The sequence below is a fragment of the Daphnia pulex genome, chromosome 5, assembly GCF_021134715.1.
Source record: "Daphnia pulex isolate KAP4 chromosome 5, ASM2113471v1".
NCBI lineage: Eukaryota > Metazoa > Arthropoda > Branchiopoda > Diplostraca > Daphniidae > Daphnia > Daphnia pulex.
The window spans coordinates 8,888,748-8,904,346 of record NC_060021.1 but is presented as its reverse complement, the minus strand read 5'-3'; the positions used below and the strand labels follow the sequence as shown (position 1 = coordinate 8,904,346).

General features: G+C 39.2%; 4 protein-coding genes across 10 annotated transcripts; all 4 read left to right on the top strand.

The window, feature by feature from the left end:
* Positions 1-348: 348 nt before the first annotated feature.
* On the top strand, positions 349-3,330 carry LOC124194291. 3 transcript variants are annotated; one of them, XR_006874706.1, is made up of 9 exons: positions 349-556; positions 613-708; positions 1,019-1,741; positions 1,814-2,093; positions 2,161-2,343; positions 2,412-2,549; positions 2,618-2,813; positions 2,891-3,033; positions 3,096-3,330. XR_006874706.1 is itself a non-coding variant. In XM_046588411.1 (8 exons), the coding sequence occupies exons 2-8, from the start codon at positions 659-661 to the stop codon at positions 2,959-2,961; spliced, it is 1,641 nt and encodes a 546-aa protein (XP_046444367.1). In that variant the 5' UTR covers positions 349-556; positions 613-658; the 3' UTR covers positions 2,962-3,330. The 3 variants fall into 3 exon arrangements, 2 of the variants coding, with proteins under 2 accessions (XP_046444367.1, XP_046444368.1); XM_046588411.1 differs by having other exon boundaries at positions 2,891-3,330; XM_046588412.1 differs by lacking the exons at positions 349-556; positions 613-708 and adding an exon at positions 734-950 and having other exon boundaries at positions 2,891-3,330.
* A 246-nt stretch (positions 3,331-3,576) lies between these two features.
* Positions 3,577-5,918, top strand: LOC124194293 (cleft lip and palate transmembrane protein 1-like protein). Of its 2 annotated transcripts, none has more exons than XM_046588419.1 (9): positions 3,577-3,753; positions 3,822-4,124; positions 4,190-4,314; positions 4,378-4,663; positions 4,738-4,926; positions 4,982-5,184; positions 5,251-5,386; positions 5,457-5,572; positions 5,663-5,918. In XM_046588419.1, the coding sequence occupies exons 1-9, from the start codon at positions 3,598-3,600 to the stop codon at positions 5,748-5,750; spliced, it is 1,602 nt and encodes a 533-aa protein (XP_046444375.1). In that variant the 5' UTR covers positions 3,577-3,597; the 3' UTR covers positions 5,751-5,918. The 2 variants fall into 2 exon arrangements, with proteins under 2 accessions (XP_046444375.1, XP_046444374.1); XM_046588418.1 differs by having other exon boundaries at positions 4,187-4,314.
* Positions 5,919-5,980: 62 nt separating this feature from the next.
* Positions 5,981-10,128, top strand: LOC124194289 (nose resistant to fluoxetine protein 6-like). 4 transcript variants are annotated; one of them, XR_006874705.1, is made up of 11 exons: positions 5,981-6,100; positions 6,801-7,137; positions 7,234-7,663; positions 7,749-8,028; positions 8,169-8,332; positions 8,406-8,780; positions 8,869-9,007; positions 9,072-9,267; positions 9,330-9,599; positions 9,673-9,812; positions 10,018-10,128. XR_006874705.1 is itself a non-coding variant. In XM_046588409.1 (11 exons), coding segments are annotated over exons 3-11 (1,869 nt in total). In that variant the 5' UTR covers positions 5,981-6,100; positions 6,801-6,897; positions 6,959-7,136; the 3' UTR covers positions 9,687-9,861. The 4 variants fall into 4 exon arrangements, 3 of the variants coding, with proteins under 3 accessions (XP_046444365.1, XP_046444363.1, XP_046444362.1); XM_046588409.1 differs by lacking the exon at positions 10,018-10,128 and having other exon boundaries at positions 6,801-6,897; positions 6,959-7,137; positions 9,673-9,861; XM_046588407.1 differs by lacking the exon at positions 10,018-10,128 and having other exon boundaries at positions 9,072-9,087; positions 9,160-9,267; positions 9,673-9,861.
* A 69-nt stretch (positions 10,129-10,197) lies between these two features.
* LOC124194287 (nose resistant to fluoxetine protein 6-like) lies at positions 10,198-12,995 on the top strand. The gene is made up of 8 exons (XM_046588403.1): positions 10,198-10,489; positions 10,557-11,007; positions 11,080-11,359; positions 11,485-11,648; positions 11,724-12,107; positions 12,198-12,336; positions 12,399-12,594; positions 12,670-12,995. Exons 1-8 carry the CDS (start codon positions 10,198-10,200, stop codon positions 12,951-12,953), a joined length of 2,190 nt encoding a protein of 729 aa, XP_046444359.1. The 3' UTR covers positions 12,954-12,995.
* Positions 12,996-15,599: the final 2,604 nt, after the last annotated feature.

The window sequence follows — 15,599 nt, the reverse complement described above, 5'->3', positions numbered from 1 at the left end:
GTCTTTGATCTATAAAGAGTCACGATGAGTGGAACTCGTCTTCTTCTATTCTGCCTAGTATAGTAAATACATTTCTCGTTTTTGTATCGAAACCAAAAAGGAAGCAACTGAAGTCTATGTGTGAGCGTGGGAAACGACCGTCTTGTGCAGCATAAAAGTCGTCTTCCCCCAGAGCTCTCAGTTGGGTGGGAAGAAATGAAAAAGAGCGAGACTAGTAGTGATATTGAATGGTAAGGAAAAACAACTCGGCTCGCTGCCGGCCGTCGCCGCTCTGCGCTGCCTGTCGCTGGCTACAGTACCATCAGCCGAGCCCGAGTTCTTTGCTGAACACAGCGCCCAACAAGTTCACTTCACTTCAGTCTGGACTTGCTCTCGCTTGGCTACTCACTCGCCGCCTGGTTACCGCTGAGGGGAGCAACATTCTGGCGTATATACATATACAGTCACATTGACTGCAGCACAGTTCAGTTTCACACACAGCTGTCATTCCAGTTGACTCAACTGTTTGACAATCTTCTTGTTTCATCCCTTCTCATTAAATATCGTCATTTTTCAGGTAAAATGGCATTTTCCACAGAGTTTATTCTCAGTGATTCGAATAATTTTTGACAGCTGGCCTAGCTACTCTCTCTCAGCCATATGTGCCGAATTGGTAAACATGTCACGCCCCACGCACACAGGCACACACTCAATTTGGCCATCCCCCAGGTGGTGAACAAGTTTCACTCGGCGAATGTTATTTAAACTGCTCATCAGATTTGGGCATTCCTTCACTTTCTTTTGCATTTTCATGTTCCAAAGTTAAATTCTTCAGTTTATGCAACAGTTGGCATCATCTTTTGGCAGACTAGTTTTTCCCAGTGTCCTTTCTTGATTTCGACAAGTCTCTCAGTGCATTAGTGTGTGTCCCACAGTAGTTGACCTACACACATTGCTGCATTCTGTTGACCGTAACAGTTCTCGTCAAGTGCCACAGTTAAATCCAATTACATTAAAAGCATATTTTGTATTTCTCTAGATTTGTTGGAAATCTCAGAACAATCCAAGGGAAAATGATGAATGGGACAATGACCAAGGAAAACAGCTTTGTCAAAAATAGAGCCAAGCTGTTTTCGTGCAAGAGTGAAGAAGAACCTCAGAATGAAGTGAGCATCAACAGTAGCAACAACAAGAAAACACCATCGTACGTCAGTCTATCGTGTGCCGTTTCTGGTTACAGCGGTCTGAATCGCTACGATTCGCGAATCCGTTCAAGAGACAACAGTCGGGACGGTAACAGATTGCCATTGTGCTTGACCAAAAGCCGAGATTCTAGCCCCACCCGAACGAGTAGACACGATTTAAAGACCAGAAAATCTTCAGGAGGTTTCCTATTAACAGACATCACGGCCACTGCTGCAACTCCAATCGAGTATCAGCAGCAACAACAGCAGAATCAGCAGTGGAATGGCAGGTCCAAAAGTGTTGACCGAGGATACCTACGACAGAATTTCCTCAACGGATACCTCCAATACAAGCCACCGACGAGTCCATCGTCGGCCACCACAACAACCGCAACAAACAACGAGGAAAGAGGACGAGTGCGCATTAGAAGCTCGACGGTGCCTCATCATGGAACACAACAAGACTCGAAATCTGTGATACAGCAGAGAATCGAGCGGCTTTACGGACCAGCTGCTCTGGCCGGTGGCTTCTTTCTTGTCAAGTCGCCTCTGAAAACGTCAAAGGAACCATTAAAAAGGTAGTTAGCTGGGAAAAATCGTCCATTTATATTTTTCTGACCTTCTTTTGACTTTATTTTTGTCCTCCATAGTATTCCACTTCATAACAATAACAACACTCAGGAGACTACCGATGGCTGTGCAACGCCACCCGTTTTTCGTCACCTCAACGCCGAATTCCGCCAACAGCTCAAGCTCAAGGACAAACGGTCGCCTGAATCGACGAAACCTACGGTCGCAACAGCCGAGTTGACGATTGAAACAACAGCAGCAACTACAATAACTAATAACTGCACGCCGATTACTCGGGAATCGGTAGAATCGACGAACGGAGAAGCCATTCCGGTTGATGATGGACACAAGTTTCTCAAGGTAAATAAGGGATGACACTTTACTGTTCTTAGAATTTTTCAATAACGGTTATTTGTTATTTCTTTAGATTCTAGATGACGAAAAAACTCGCATTCAAATTGTGATAGCCAAAAACGAATTGTATCTTCTTGAATCACGTGTCGAATCTTCTGAGGAGTTGACTGGAAAAGTCAGAGCGGCTGTTGGCAAAGCGAAATTGCTTTTGGCTCAGAAATTCGAGCAGTTTGCTGGACTCTGTCGCAAAAATTTGGTATGACAGCACAAAATGTTAATTACTAGACGAATGTTTCCTTAATGAACTTTTGGTTTTGTTTTCAGACTCAAAGTCCAGACGAGCCATTCCCGACGACAGGCCAAGACTTAGCCGGGTTTTGGGATATGGTGACTATCCAAGTAGACCACATCGATTTGCTGTTTGCCGAAATCAAACAATTGAGAGACAACAACTGGGTAGAAGTGAGTTTGTATCATTATTACTCTTATTAGTGACACGATTTTTCATCATTGGAATTCCATTTACACAGGTCATACCAGAGCAGCAAGCGGCCACACCTGCGACTAAACCATTGAAGACCAAGAGCAAAAACAGCAACAATTCATCAACACCCGCTAGGTCTGCCAAGGCTCAAGAAGCTGCCAAAGCCAGGGAAGAGGCGCGAAGAAAGATGATGGAAGAGAGACGAAAGCTTGCCAAAGCTAAAAAGAATGATGACGACTGGGGTAAATTAACTTGTTGAAATGTGGAACCAAAGGTCATGAGACAGTAACATACACATTTTTGTTTTCTTTTTATTTAGTAATTGAAGAAAAAACGGAAACAATCGACTTGACCTACAGCCAACAAATCAATGAAGAAATGGTAGTGTGATGATTTCGGCACGGCTCAACTCTTGGAGGTGTAATGTAATAATGACACCGTGAGATCCTAACTGAACATTCGGTACTAAAACATTAAAAAAAAAGAAACACATCATTGTATCATAATTTGTAATAACCTTCCAGTATTGTGTCCGTATATGAATCACAGCGCCAACGCCGATTTTCATTGAACAAATGCTATGCTTACTTTAAAATGTATGTGGTGATAGATTGTGTACGGGCTAAAAAAAAAGAGCTCGATATCCCCAAATGAGCGTACTTTTGAATTTTAGTTTCTTATTCATATTATGCAAACAAGAGAATTCCGCTCTGTATTGAAAACGTTGTAGGCTTTTTGAATATAATTTTTATATTTTCATTTTCAAGTGCAACTAAAGAACATGTTCATAACAACTCGAAGTTAAATACTAAATATACTGTTTCTTTTTTTTCGAAAGGCGCAGTTCGAGTCACACGACAGCTTTTGTTTAGTATCTCCCAACTGATAGGCGGTGGTCGTCGTCTGCTAGTGAGTGCTTGCTCTTCTTGTGTTTATTTTTTTATACTACAGTCTACTAGTCGATCGTTTCTTAACAAAGCCGGTGCTGTAACCGGTGACATTCCAGTTTCCACCAAATTGTAAAAAATGAAATTACCCTCTCTCACCGTAGTTGCAAGTGGCATTTTCATTGCTTACATTGCCCATTCAGTGTGGACTATAGGAAGTTTGTATTTTCCTCCGACATGTACCGGAAAAAAGAACTGCGTTTTCCCTCACCTGAAATCCTCAAATTCTCTACAGGTATCATTTTGAACTTTAAAAAATGAAAATAATATACTAAAATAAATTTTTTTTTTTGTTTCATCCAGATGCTGTTGTTTGTCACCCCTACAGAAAGATTTTCTTATTCAGACACTGTTTTAGTTGATCAATTTGATATTGAACCTGAGGTTACCCTGACAAAAACTGTCAACATTCCTCTGCCATTTAAAACAAGAAGAAATGGAACTCTTTTCTTTCATGCCTTTCTGGCAAAGAAAACTCAGAAATGGAACTCCGATGAATGGGCTTCTGCTTTGCAAGATCCTACGACAAGTTATGCCGCAACAGCCATTTCAGTGTATCAAATACCTGTCCAAGAATCTTTCAATTTGTTAAGAGACAATGAACCTGTAAGTAATTTTTGCATTCAAATGTCCAAGGTCATATTTATTCATTTCTTATTTCTTATTAGCAGCATGGAAAGGAAAAGAAAGAAAAGCCCATCACGCACATCTACTCTAAATTAATTTTTAATATTTTAGATCATAGAGATTCTTTGCCAAGAAATGAGATTCCTCCTGATATTGCTCAAGTTTTAAGGTATTAACATCCATGTGGATTTGTTACGTATAGAGACAAAAATATTCCGTTTTTTCCCCATAGTTATTCGCCCAAGGGGGAGTATTTGCCCGTGGTTTACATCGATTTGCTGGGTTGTCGGCTAGAAGATCTCGTCCCTGTAAACCAGTCCGTGAAAGATTTTCCTGTGACACTGAGTTATTCGCCAATTTCCTTCGGAAAATTACGCCTTTGGATGCAGTTTAGCGCTGCGATGTTCACCCTGCGCCAGATGGGATTCACCGAAAAAGATATCGACGAACTTAAGGGCATCTTCGCCGATACCAATATTGTTTTGCTCTGCGTCACCTTCGTAGTTGCTGCCCTTCACGTAAGTCATAGCAAAATAGATGCGTTTAAAAGATTCAAGTTGTTTTTATTTATCGCATGGCGTCATTTTCACAGATGCTATTTGACTTTTTGGCCTTCAAAAATGACATCTACTTTTGGCGCGATCGAGATAACATGGTCGGACTCTCATCTCGCACTCTGCTTTGGAGAGCTTTCAGTCAGTTCGTCATCTTTCTTTACTTGGTGGACGAAAACACGAGTCTTTTGGTTGTGATACCGGCTGCCGTTGGTACTTTGATCGAGGTATTATTCATATTCATCTCTGAATGACAAAATAGTGCTGATGTCGCTTTGACAGGTGTGGAAGGTTACCAAGGCTTTTAGGATAACATTAGAATGGAACAACGGATTGCCCCGACTCAATTTCGGCCAGTCGCTTAACCAAGAGGAAGCCGAAACTGAACAATACGATTCATTGAGCATGAAATACCTGTCTTACGTGCTCTATCCACTTTGTCTGGGTGGTGCAATCTATTCTCTCTTTTACACGTCACATCGAAGGTAAAATTCCCCGTTCTGTTTAAAAAAAGTTAACAAAACTCTTATTCGTAAAATATGTACGAGTAGCTGGTACTCTTGGGGATTGCAAAGCTTGGTGAATGGCGTCTACGCTTTCGGATTTCTTTTCATGCTCCCTCAACTCTTTGTCAACTACAAACTTAAATCAGTCGCCCACTTACCATGGCGAGCCTTTATGTATAAGGTACAGTAGACACAAAATGCGTTTGAAAAAGATTTCCTTTTGATAACGACTTACTACTTTTTTCACAAAGGCATTCAACACTTTCATCGACGATATTTTTGCCTTTATCATTACTATGCCGACTGCACACCGAGTGGCGTGTTTCCGGGATGACGCAGTTTTCCTCGTTTATCTTTACCAAAGATGGTAACCTAACCCAACAGAATTTCTTTTCCTTGTTTGTTCTGAAAACTGCTGTTGATTTATATATACTCATTCTCTTTTGAATTTGTGTAGGTTGTATCCAGTCGACAAGAAACGAGTGAACGAATTCGGAGCGACAGGAGAAGAAGAAGTTGTTGAGGAAAACAAGAAAGACAAATAAACGGCCCTACCGTTTTTGCCAACTAGCTGATGGACGGATTCTTCAAAAGTATGGGATAAGGGGAGGGATAATCAATTTATTATTTTTTCATATGATTCAATCGTTGTGTGGTACCGCTCATAACTTTTCAGTTAAAATTTGAAAGATTAAATCCTTTTTTGTTTCCGATGCTGTTGTCTTTTGGTAATGAAGTTGTGAAAACTTCGCACAATGCAAGTCTCCAATTATAGGTCTTGATCGTGAAGGTTGGTTCTAGGCTGGCCATGTCTCTACATTCTTCTAGGAACTTACAACTGAACGGGAAAATGGCGATTTCTTCGGCATAGTGTTGGCGTTTACTCTACGTTAAGGTACGAAATTGCGTGAACCACAGTCACCCCTAAATGTTTCGTGGTGTAGGTGCGGTAAAGGCAGCGCACGTGAACGCCCAAACCACTGTGAGCACGTTGTTCTGTTAAAGAAACCAAAACCCGAAAGAATGTCGATGAGAAGAACATTCACCTCCAATTGTGCATTCAGTCCTCTACCTGTATAACTGTAGTGGTTGTGCTCGTGACACATGCTCGTGATGACCCGATGAGAAATCGCCAATTTGCTTGTCTTCCAAAACTCAAACGCTGGAATTGATTCGGTTAAAAAGGAAAGGAATTCGGAGCTTAGTTGCCAATGACCTAGATGCCTTGCGCGGTTTTGTCAGTGGTTTTGCAATACAAAGATCGCAACCCGGTCATCCGGCACTGCGGCACTAGGCCTCATTTTCAACGTTTCTCGACTGATCTTTGAAATCACATGTTATCAAATAACATTGTTTTTTTTCTGGATATTATGAATTTTCAATTGGAACACTGAGAGCTAGTAGATGTCTCATCTGGAGCCTACATCCGTGGGCACCGATAGTCTCGTAGACGCTGCAGGTTACACAATTTTTAATATGCGTGCTCAAAACAAGCTCAATAGTTATGTAACAATTCCGTTCGGTTCAGTGATTCGTCTTATATTTTTCTGAAAATTATAAGTATATGTATTTTTTTTTTTTTTTTTTTGTAACAGGTTTTTTGTGCAGGAGAAAGCTACGAAAAACTCGATGCCTGCGCTTTTATTACTAACGGATTTCTTGTCATTCAAGATAATAGTTCGGTCATGATGAGTGTGTTTCTTTCTTTACAAAAAAAACTGTCTATTCTATTGCTTAATTTTGTTTTATTTAGTGTACTTACTATTAGTGGCAACTCATCATTTAGCTTCAGTCAAAATCAATTTGAAGAGTGGTCGATTCAATCGAGTGTTCCCACTGCTTGGTTCAACTCGAACATCAGTGAAAAATGCATCCAACACTCACGGGAATACCTGGCGGCGCTTCATAACCGACTGCCATGGGCAGTCAAAAGTAAGCTGTTATTTAGGACACTGATGCTAATCTTCTTATTGCTTTATTGAATATTTCATTAATTGACTGATTAAACATTTTTATTTTGTGATACAGTGTACAAGTCATCCGCGAGGTTAGTGGAAAACCTAATTTACATTGAAGGGGACGAAAACGAGCATCACGAATCAGGATTGTTTGATGAATGTCTCACTGTCCAATCCGATGGAGTTCCTTTCCAAGGAAAATATTGCACCGTCTTCTTTGGATTACAGGCCGTTGAAGATAAAAGCAACCAAGAACACAACTTCAATGCGGAAAAAGAAAAGGAAACAGTTCACAATAATCAAATGCCCAGTGTTAGTTTCTGTCTCCCCTCGACCTGCAGTGCGGATGATTTAAATTCCGCAGTGGCCCAACTTCTTGGATCTCGGGTCATCAAAGGCAGAAATTTCTCCGTGATCGCCATAGCCAACGAAAACGACTGTTACACGGAAGAGAAAGTCCAGGCCAACAGCAGATTTGATAACATCACCGTAACCATTCTGTAAGTTTTACCATTTTACCCAATTTAGAAAGAGTTCGTTATTTATTCTACATAAACCTGTTACTTTTTTTAACCTCATTTCCAGGTCGGTATTTTGTTTGTTGGCTTTAACCATCACCACTGCAACATTACATGATTCAATTACGGACAATGTCGTTTCTCGAAATTCATTCGCCGTTCGGTTGCTTCACTGTTTCTCCGCCAAGAAGAATTGCAAGACTTTGTTGTCGACTGAAGTTGCAAAGGATAGTTTATCGTGTGTACATGGGATACGAGTTTTGTCAACTTGCTGGATTGTCCTATTCCATATCGGCGGATCATTCGTTATACTAAGGACGATATACAACAAGAAAACGTTTATCAAGGTACAGCTGTCTTTTTACTTCAACTGATTGATTTTATGATTTCAACCAGAAGAAATGTCGTGGACTGAATTTATAAATTAATAAGAATGGAATTGTTGGAAAAAAATCAAACATCTTAATAGATATTTTTTCTCATTCAGAATGCGTTACAATGGGAACTTCAGTTCCTCTCAAATGGTTTTTTTGCGGTCGACACTTTCTTTTTAATGAGCGGCCTTTTGGTTGCGTTTACTCAATTGCGGGAACTGGATCAAAATAAAGGATCTTTCAATCTCAAGAAATTTTATGTTCGTCGGTACATAAGGTATTCATTTCAACACTTCAGGCTAAGGAAAAAACATTTTTTTAGATTTTTCAATTTTTATTTTTTACCAAAGACTCACTCCTGTATATGCGACAATACTGGCCTTCTTAGCGAAAATAGGATCGCATGTTGCAACCGGTCCCAACTGGAACTTGATCCAGCGAATTAGCAAATGCACCAGAGAAAACTGGTGGATGCATTTGTTATACGTTAACAATTTCATGCATCCATACAGCATTAGCAGCCCAGATTACGCATTTGGAGAGTCTTGGTATCTTGCCTGCGACATGCAAATGTTCTTGATCAGTCCTCTCTTCATTTACCCAATTTGGCGTTGGAAGGGAGCCGGACTGATTTGGACCGCAATCTGCTTGTTCGTTTTTCTGGGAACATCCGCCTCAGTTTTCATTGCTTACGACCTAATACCCACACTTTTAGTATTTAGACCGTAAGTAGTTGACTAGTTGTGATCATAAGTGTACAAATTTATGTTTGTTTATACTTTGATGCATGCTGTTTGCAATTTTGGCGTCTAGGTCTTTCAGACAAAAAATGGACACATACTATGACAAACATTACACTGATACAACTGCCCGTATTCCTCCATATTTGATAGGAATTCTTTTGGGATGGTTACTCCACACGACCAAGGGACGGAAGATCTACATCAATAAAGTATTACTCTTGAACAATTCACATAAAAACTGTAACACTGTGTAATGGCACCATCTATTTACAGTATCTAGTAGCTGCAGGTTGGATAACAGCTACATTATTGGGATTAATTGTAACTTACGGAATGTTTCCTTATCTGGATGAGTCCACAGTTCCCGTCATCAATCCCTTAATCGTAGTTTCATACGGAGTTTTGCATCACTCCGCTTGGGCAATTACCATCGGTTGGATCATATTCGCCTGCACCCACGGATATGGAGGTGCCAATTTAAAAATATGTAACTACTGAAAATCAATATTATAATATTACTCTTGATATTAGGCTTTATCAATAGATTTCTGTCATGGAAACTCTTCCTTCCGTTTAGCCGAATGAGCTACGCAGTTTATCTAATTCACGCCAATCTCGCCATCTCATATGGAGCTCAATCGCGTAAACCTTTATACGTTTCTCAGTTACCTACGTTGACAACTTCTTTCGGACTGTTGGGCTTGGTCTTCCTTTTCGCATCCGTCGTTACTATCATGGTGGAAATGCCTTTCCTCAACTTGGAAAAACTTTTGTTACCTTATAATTCAAAAGCACCAGAAAGTAAGTTAACATAAAAAATGTATTTTTTTGTCTTTTTAAAGTTAATGGGAAAATTAACACGCTATCTCATTAGAAAAGAAAATGTAGCAGATTATTCGACGAGAAATCTCCCCAATATATTAAGAAATAATTAGAAAATAACTGGTTTTAAAAACCGCGACGAAAGAGACCCTTATGTAAAGGCCGAATTTTATCTGGCATAGAAACGCGTATGTATGTACATTTCTGCGTTCCAAGTAAATGGTATTTTGAAGTCTTTAAACGTAGTTAATTCGTACGAAAACATTATTTTCAGTGCAATTTTCTCTATGGCATTGTCAGTAACAGTTTCTTATTCTCGTAAATGGAGAGCTAGCACTGAACGGTTTCCTTATTCTTCTTCATAAGAAAATTGTTTGTTTGAAACTGGACATTCAAGATATACTGTGGCAAGCCGGCTAGCAATCATTCATTCCAAACGAATTCCAAACTGGATTACCATACGAAAACACGTTTGCGTGAATGCGTAATTAGTCAACGTGATGGAGGCGGAGCTTAAAGGCCAAAGTCGAAAACCGGTTTTCTCCGTTATCTGTTTTCTCTGAAGCAAGTGGCCTACATGTTTCAAAAAGGAGAATCCTCATTTCATTTGTACGTCATGTGGTCGACTAGACTATTGTTTATTTCGTGTGTAGTTATATTTTCAAATAGTTTTATCGTTCCAATTACCAATGGCCTCACTACAACACCGGCAAGTAACCAGGATGATAATCAAGACCTTGGCGAATGGTGGATTGAATCAAGTGTTCCTACAGCAGCATTAGTGATGTCAACCATCAATGAGAAATGCTTTCAACACTCACAGAAATTTCTAACATCGCTGCGTAGTCGACTTCCGTGGGCAGTCAAAAGTAAGTCGAGTGTTTTGTCTTACAACATTTCATTACATAATTTCCAATAACAATTGTTTCTATGCAGTGTACGAGTCCTCTGGAAAACTGGTGAAAAACTTGATTTACGCTGAAGGAAGCGACAACGTTCACCACGGATCAGGATTATTTGATGAATGTCTATCGGTTCAATCCGATGGAATTCCTTTCCAAGGACAATATTGCACCGTCTTCTTTGGACTGAAATTAATCGATCAGGAAGAAAGTGCTCTTGGACATCGAAATGACACAAATAGCTTAAATGAAGAGGAACCAAATGAACACATTTCAAATTTCCAAAAGCCTTCCGTTAGTTTCTGCTTGCCGTCGACCTGTACTGCGGGTGATTTACGTTCTGTGGTTGCCCAACTTGTTGGATTTCGTGTCATCAATCAAAACAACTACTCCATCGTGACCATCTTGAGCGATAATTACTGCTACACTGAAGAGAAAATTCACGCCAGCAGAACGACATTTGATATTCTTACTCTTGCCGTTCTGTAAGTTTATTTTAAATTTCCCTCAATCCGTTTCCTTTACTTAATTCTTGTGTTTACCTGTATTCGTTCCAGGTTGATATTTTGCCTTTTTGGCATCACTGTCGCCACAGCGACAATTCATCATATCTGGACAGAAAATAATTCCCTTCAATCTTTTGCCGTTCAGTTGCTTCACTGTTTCTCTGCCAAGAAGAATTGCCGATCCGTGCTTTCCACTGAACAGGATAGTAAGGATAGTTTGCCATGTCTACACGGAATAAGAGTGTTAACCATTTGCTGGATTGTCTTGATGCACGTTGGTTCGGAGTTCAGTATCGAAAGAATGGTCTACAATAAATCGACTGCAGTTAAGGTATTTAAGCTCGATTACGTATCCATAATTTATTACTATTAGTTTAATTCGTATAAAGAATTAAAGATGAAATAATTATGAGTTATTTATTAAAATGAAATGACTTATGCTTTCTTTGATCACAGAATTCTTTGCGATGGGAAGTTCAAGGTCTGGCAAATGGATTGTTTATGGTGGATACTTTCTTTTTAATAAGTGGTCTCCTGGTTGCCTTTACACAATTGCGACAATTGGATAATAACAATGGATTCTTCAACCTCAAGCGATTTTATTTTCATCGCTACATTAGGTATCGAATGAGGCCACCGCTTTTGCTTAGATTATTTTTTATTGATTCAAAAAATGTTTTAATGCTATTACGAAGGCTTACCCCAGTATACGCGGCTGTATTAGCGTTCATAGCCACACTCGGGCCGTATATTGGAACCGGACCTGACTGGCATTTTGTGCGACGAATGAGCAAAGGGGTCCGTGAAAGATGGTGGACCAATATGCTTTACATCAATAATTATGTGGCTACAACTGAGCTGAGTATGAGCAGTCCCTTGATGGGACCCGTTGAGTGTTGGTACCTTGCCTGCGATATGCAAATGTTCTGGCTAAGTCCGCTCTTCATTTACCCAATTTGGCGCTGGAAAAAGACCGGAACTATTTGGACTGTAGCTAGTTTGATTGTTTTCTTGGCAATTTCCGCGAAAGCCTTTATTGTTCACAATTTACCTGCCACACTTACACCTTTGGGTAGACCGTAAGTTTATTTCTTACCAATCACCGAAGAATTAGATTTGAATTTCAAACTACTAATTTCTAAAATCCTTTTCTTGGATACACTTTTTAGATCCGAAATCTCAAGAATCGACGACTACGTTTTAAATCATTACATGGCAACGTTTTCCCGCATTCCTCCATACTTGATAGGAATACTACTGGGGTGGCTACTTCACATGAAAAAAAATAAAAAAATAACTATTCATAAAGTAAACATTTGTATTTTGTATGGGCTATTCTACGACGATATAAAAGTGCAATTTATTTCTAGTGTCAGGCGGCTGCAGGTTGGGTGACAGCTACGTTGATCGGGTTGACAGTTAACTTTGGAATGGCTCCTTTCGTAGACGAGACAGTAGTTCCAGTGGTAAATCCCTTCATCCGGGTTTCATACGGAACCCTTCACCACTCGGCCTGGGCTATTACCATCGGTTGGATTATATTCGCCTGCACTCATGGATACGGAGGTTAGTCGCTTCTTTCAATTGTTACGCACTCCAGTATTTTTGTATAAACAATTTGGGTTACTTCATATTCAACAGGTTTCATCAACAATTTTTTGTCGTGTAAACTCTTCATTCCGTTCAGCCGCCTGAGCTACGCTGTTTATTTAATCCATTTCAATTTTATTAAAGCATATGCATCTCATCTCCGAAAACCTTTTTACTTTACTGAATATGTTTATGCTACGACTTATCTCGGAATTCTGGTCATTGCGTTCGTGTTGGCCTTTGTCGTCTCCGTCGTGGTGGAAATGCCGTTCCTCAATTTAGATAAAATATTGTTCCCTAATAATTCCAAGGCTTCAAAAATTAAGAACTCGTAATTTGTTATATTTTTATATTATACAACGAGACTTGTGTGACAATTTTTAATGTTGATGGTTGTCTCAATTCCCAAACTCATTTTCCTCCCAAAACGGTCCTTCTCAGAACCCATTAATCAATTTTGAAAATTGAATCGTCGTTGCCTGCAGTATCGTTGCCTGTATTTTACCGTTGTAACGGTTATACCTCCTAAGCTATGAAGTTAAACGGTTTTTTATTTTTATTTCAGAGTTACGAGTTAAAGCTAGTTGTTGCCGTGTTGGTGAGTGAGTTAGTTAGGTAGCTATTGTACGGTATAACAAAATTTTTTTGTTTTTTAATTACCCGAAGGTTTTTGAACAGGTTTTTCTAAAATGTGAGAGAAGAAAACCTTTCATGTGACACGGGGAAAAAAATTAAAGATGGAGAGTCTAGGCGTGTCAGTGTCAATTCTGAAAGCGAAACTAAACTTCCCGGCGAAGGAATCTCTATTAGCTGCCATTGTCAGTTGGTGGTTAAAATAATGTCCAATAGATGGCGCGAGTGTCTTCGTTAGACGAAATTTATCTGTTATTTGTTTTCGGTGGTTGCTCTGCTCATCTATACCTAGGAATGGTATAGACTCTTATTCATTACGGCTATGTATTTTTGACATTTTCCGTCATAGAAATGGTAATTTCTGCTTGGATTAATCAAGTTTCAAATTGTAATGTTAAAGATTTAGTTGATAACGAGAGAGAGAGTAGATTATCTCTGTTGTAAAATTATTAGTTAAGTCTGCTATGGAAATGCGGTTTATATGATCACCATATCTAATTTCCATCGGAGTGAAGTAAATTTTTAAAAGGTGGAAAAGCTTAGCCTACTAACTGTAGATTTGTTTGAGGGATTGCATAGTTTAACTTAAATTTGCTTATTATGTCACATTTACTCAAAATTCCAATCGGACTGGACAACATGGGGATGCTGCCTTAATCTCTATAACTGTGATTTAGAGTGATAATGATGGTGATGATCGATAATTGTGATTGCAGCAGCTTAATAGAAGAATATGAACAAATGCAGGGCACATACCAACATGTGTTGTATTTTTCTGAATGTTAAACACGAGCAGTAGGTAGCCATTAACTTTAGTTTATTGGATGAATGTTGGAATATTTATTGACATTTCCTTTTTAGATTCAACATGACTAACTGTTTGATGCTAAAGTTAGTTGGAACTCAACTCACTGTACGTACAGATAACTGGTGCTGTTGTCTTTCAGCCACAGGAAGGAAAATGATTATTTTCTTCAGAATATTGTAAGTTTAATTTTTTGTCTTGACCCCCCAACACTTTCTGTTAATATTATAGATTTTTATGTTGAAAGAGTTAAAAAGTTTGAAAAGCTAACTGCTGCTGGAGTAATCTGGTGTTCATGCTCATTTGATTCATTTCGTGCCAGCTAGTGAAAGCCGAAAGGCATGTCGAATTCAATCCAGCCGCTGCGTTCAGTCATTTGGAACAGGAATCTAATGGCTGTCAATAGGTGGCTGAATGATGTCCACCAGGTAGCGCTAGTGTCTTCAAGGATGCTTAGCGGCCATTTTGTTCCTAGACGCAGCAGAAGTGGGTTGTTGGTTGTCACGTCTCCCTCACGATGAAAATTAAAAGGTATTTATTGTTAAATTTCCTATTATTATTGAATGTAAAATGTTGATGTGAAAATTTACAGGTGATTTAGCATGTAGAAACCAATTCATTCAACTCAGACTTGGGGAGTGCCTGTACATTTCCGAAATGGCGTGCCTCGTCTGTCTCGCTGCCTGTTCTTAGGCGTACGTCTCATCACATGCAACAGAAAAAAGTAATTATTTTGATCAAATGTCTTGCTAAAGCACCACAGATTTAGTTAACATGACCAGAGAGTAGACCAATTTGCTCCGCTGCTATAGAAAATTTGAATCAGATATCAAAGTTAATCTGTTGGTCTGCGTAGTTTTCTGTTACTCTTTGTATTCTTTTGTTATAATGATTATGCATGTGTACAAATTTCTGTTTCTCGACAATAATTTTCTTTTCTTAAACAGGTATAACAAAACTTCTTCAACACTGGTGGTTACCTTGTTGCAGCCAAATGGTGAAAGGTGTGACAAAGACAGATTGAGCCTTTGTATGCAGTATGCGGTTGCAGTGTAATCCAGAAGTTGCTGTGCTGTTGTAGCTGAGCTGTTCCATCTGGGTTCCTGACTTCAAAAATTTTGTGTTGTCGTTTTCATCCATGCCATATGAAATTGCTCTGCCAGTGATATTTTGTGTTGCTGCGTTAAAAGTTTGATGTGTTGTCTTTTGAGTTTTCATTCAATCATGCAGTATACGACTGAGGCAACCTGATCAATGTCAGGTTTGAAACAGTCGAGAACTGCTAGATAAAACAAGCTTTCTGCACCAAACAAATAATAACTTGCATATAACTTGCATCATGTTATTATCGCGGTAGAGAAAGCGACAGGCCCCCCCCCCTGGGGGCCACAGGAAAAATGTATATGATGAATATAAATTTTATAAAAATAAATTCTTTATGCAATAAAATATTCGTATCAAATTTTTTCGCTATAAAAATTTTTTAAAACTTCGTGTAGGGGGAATTTTTTTAAATTTTTTTTCAAAAACAAAAGTCTGGACT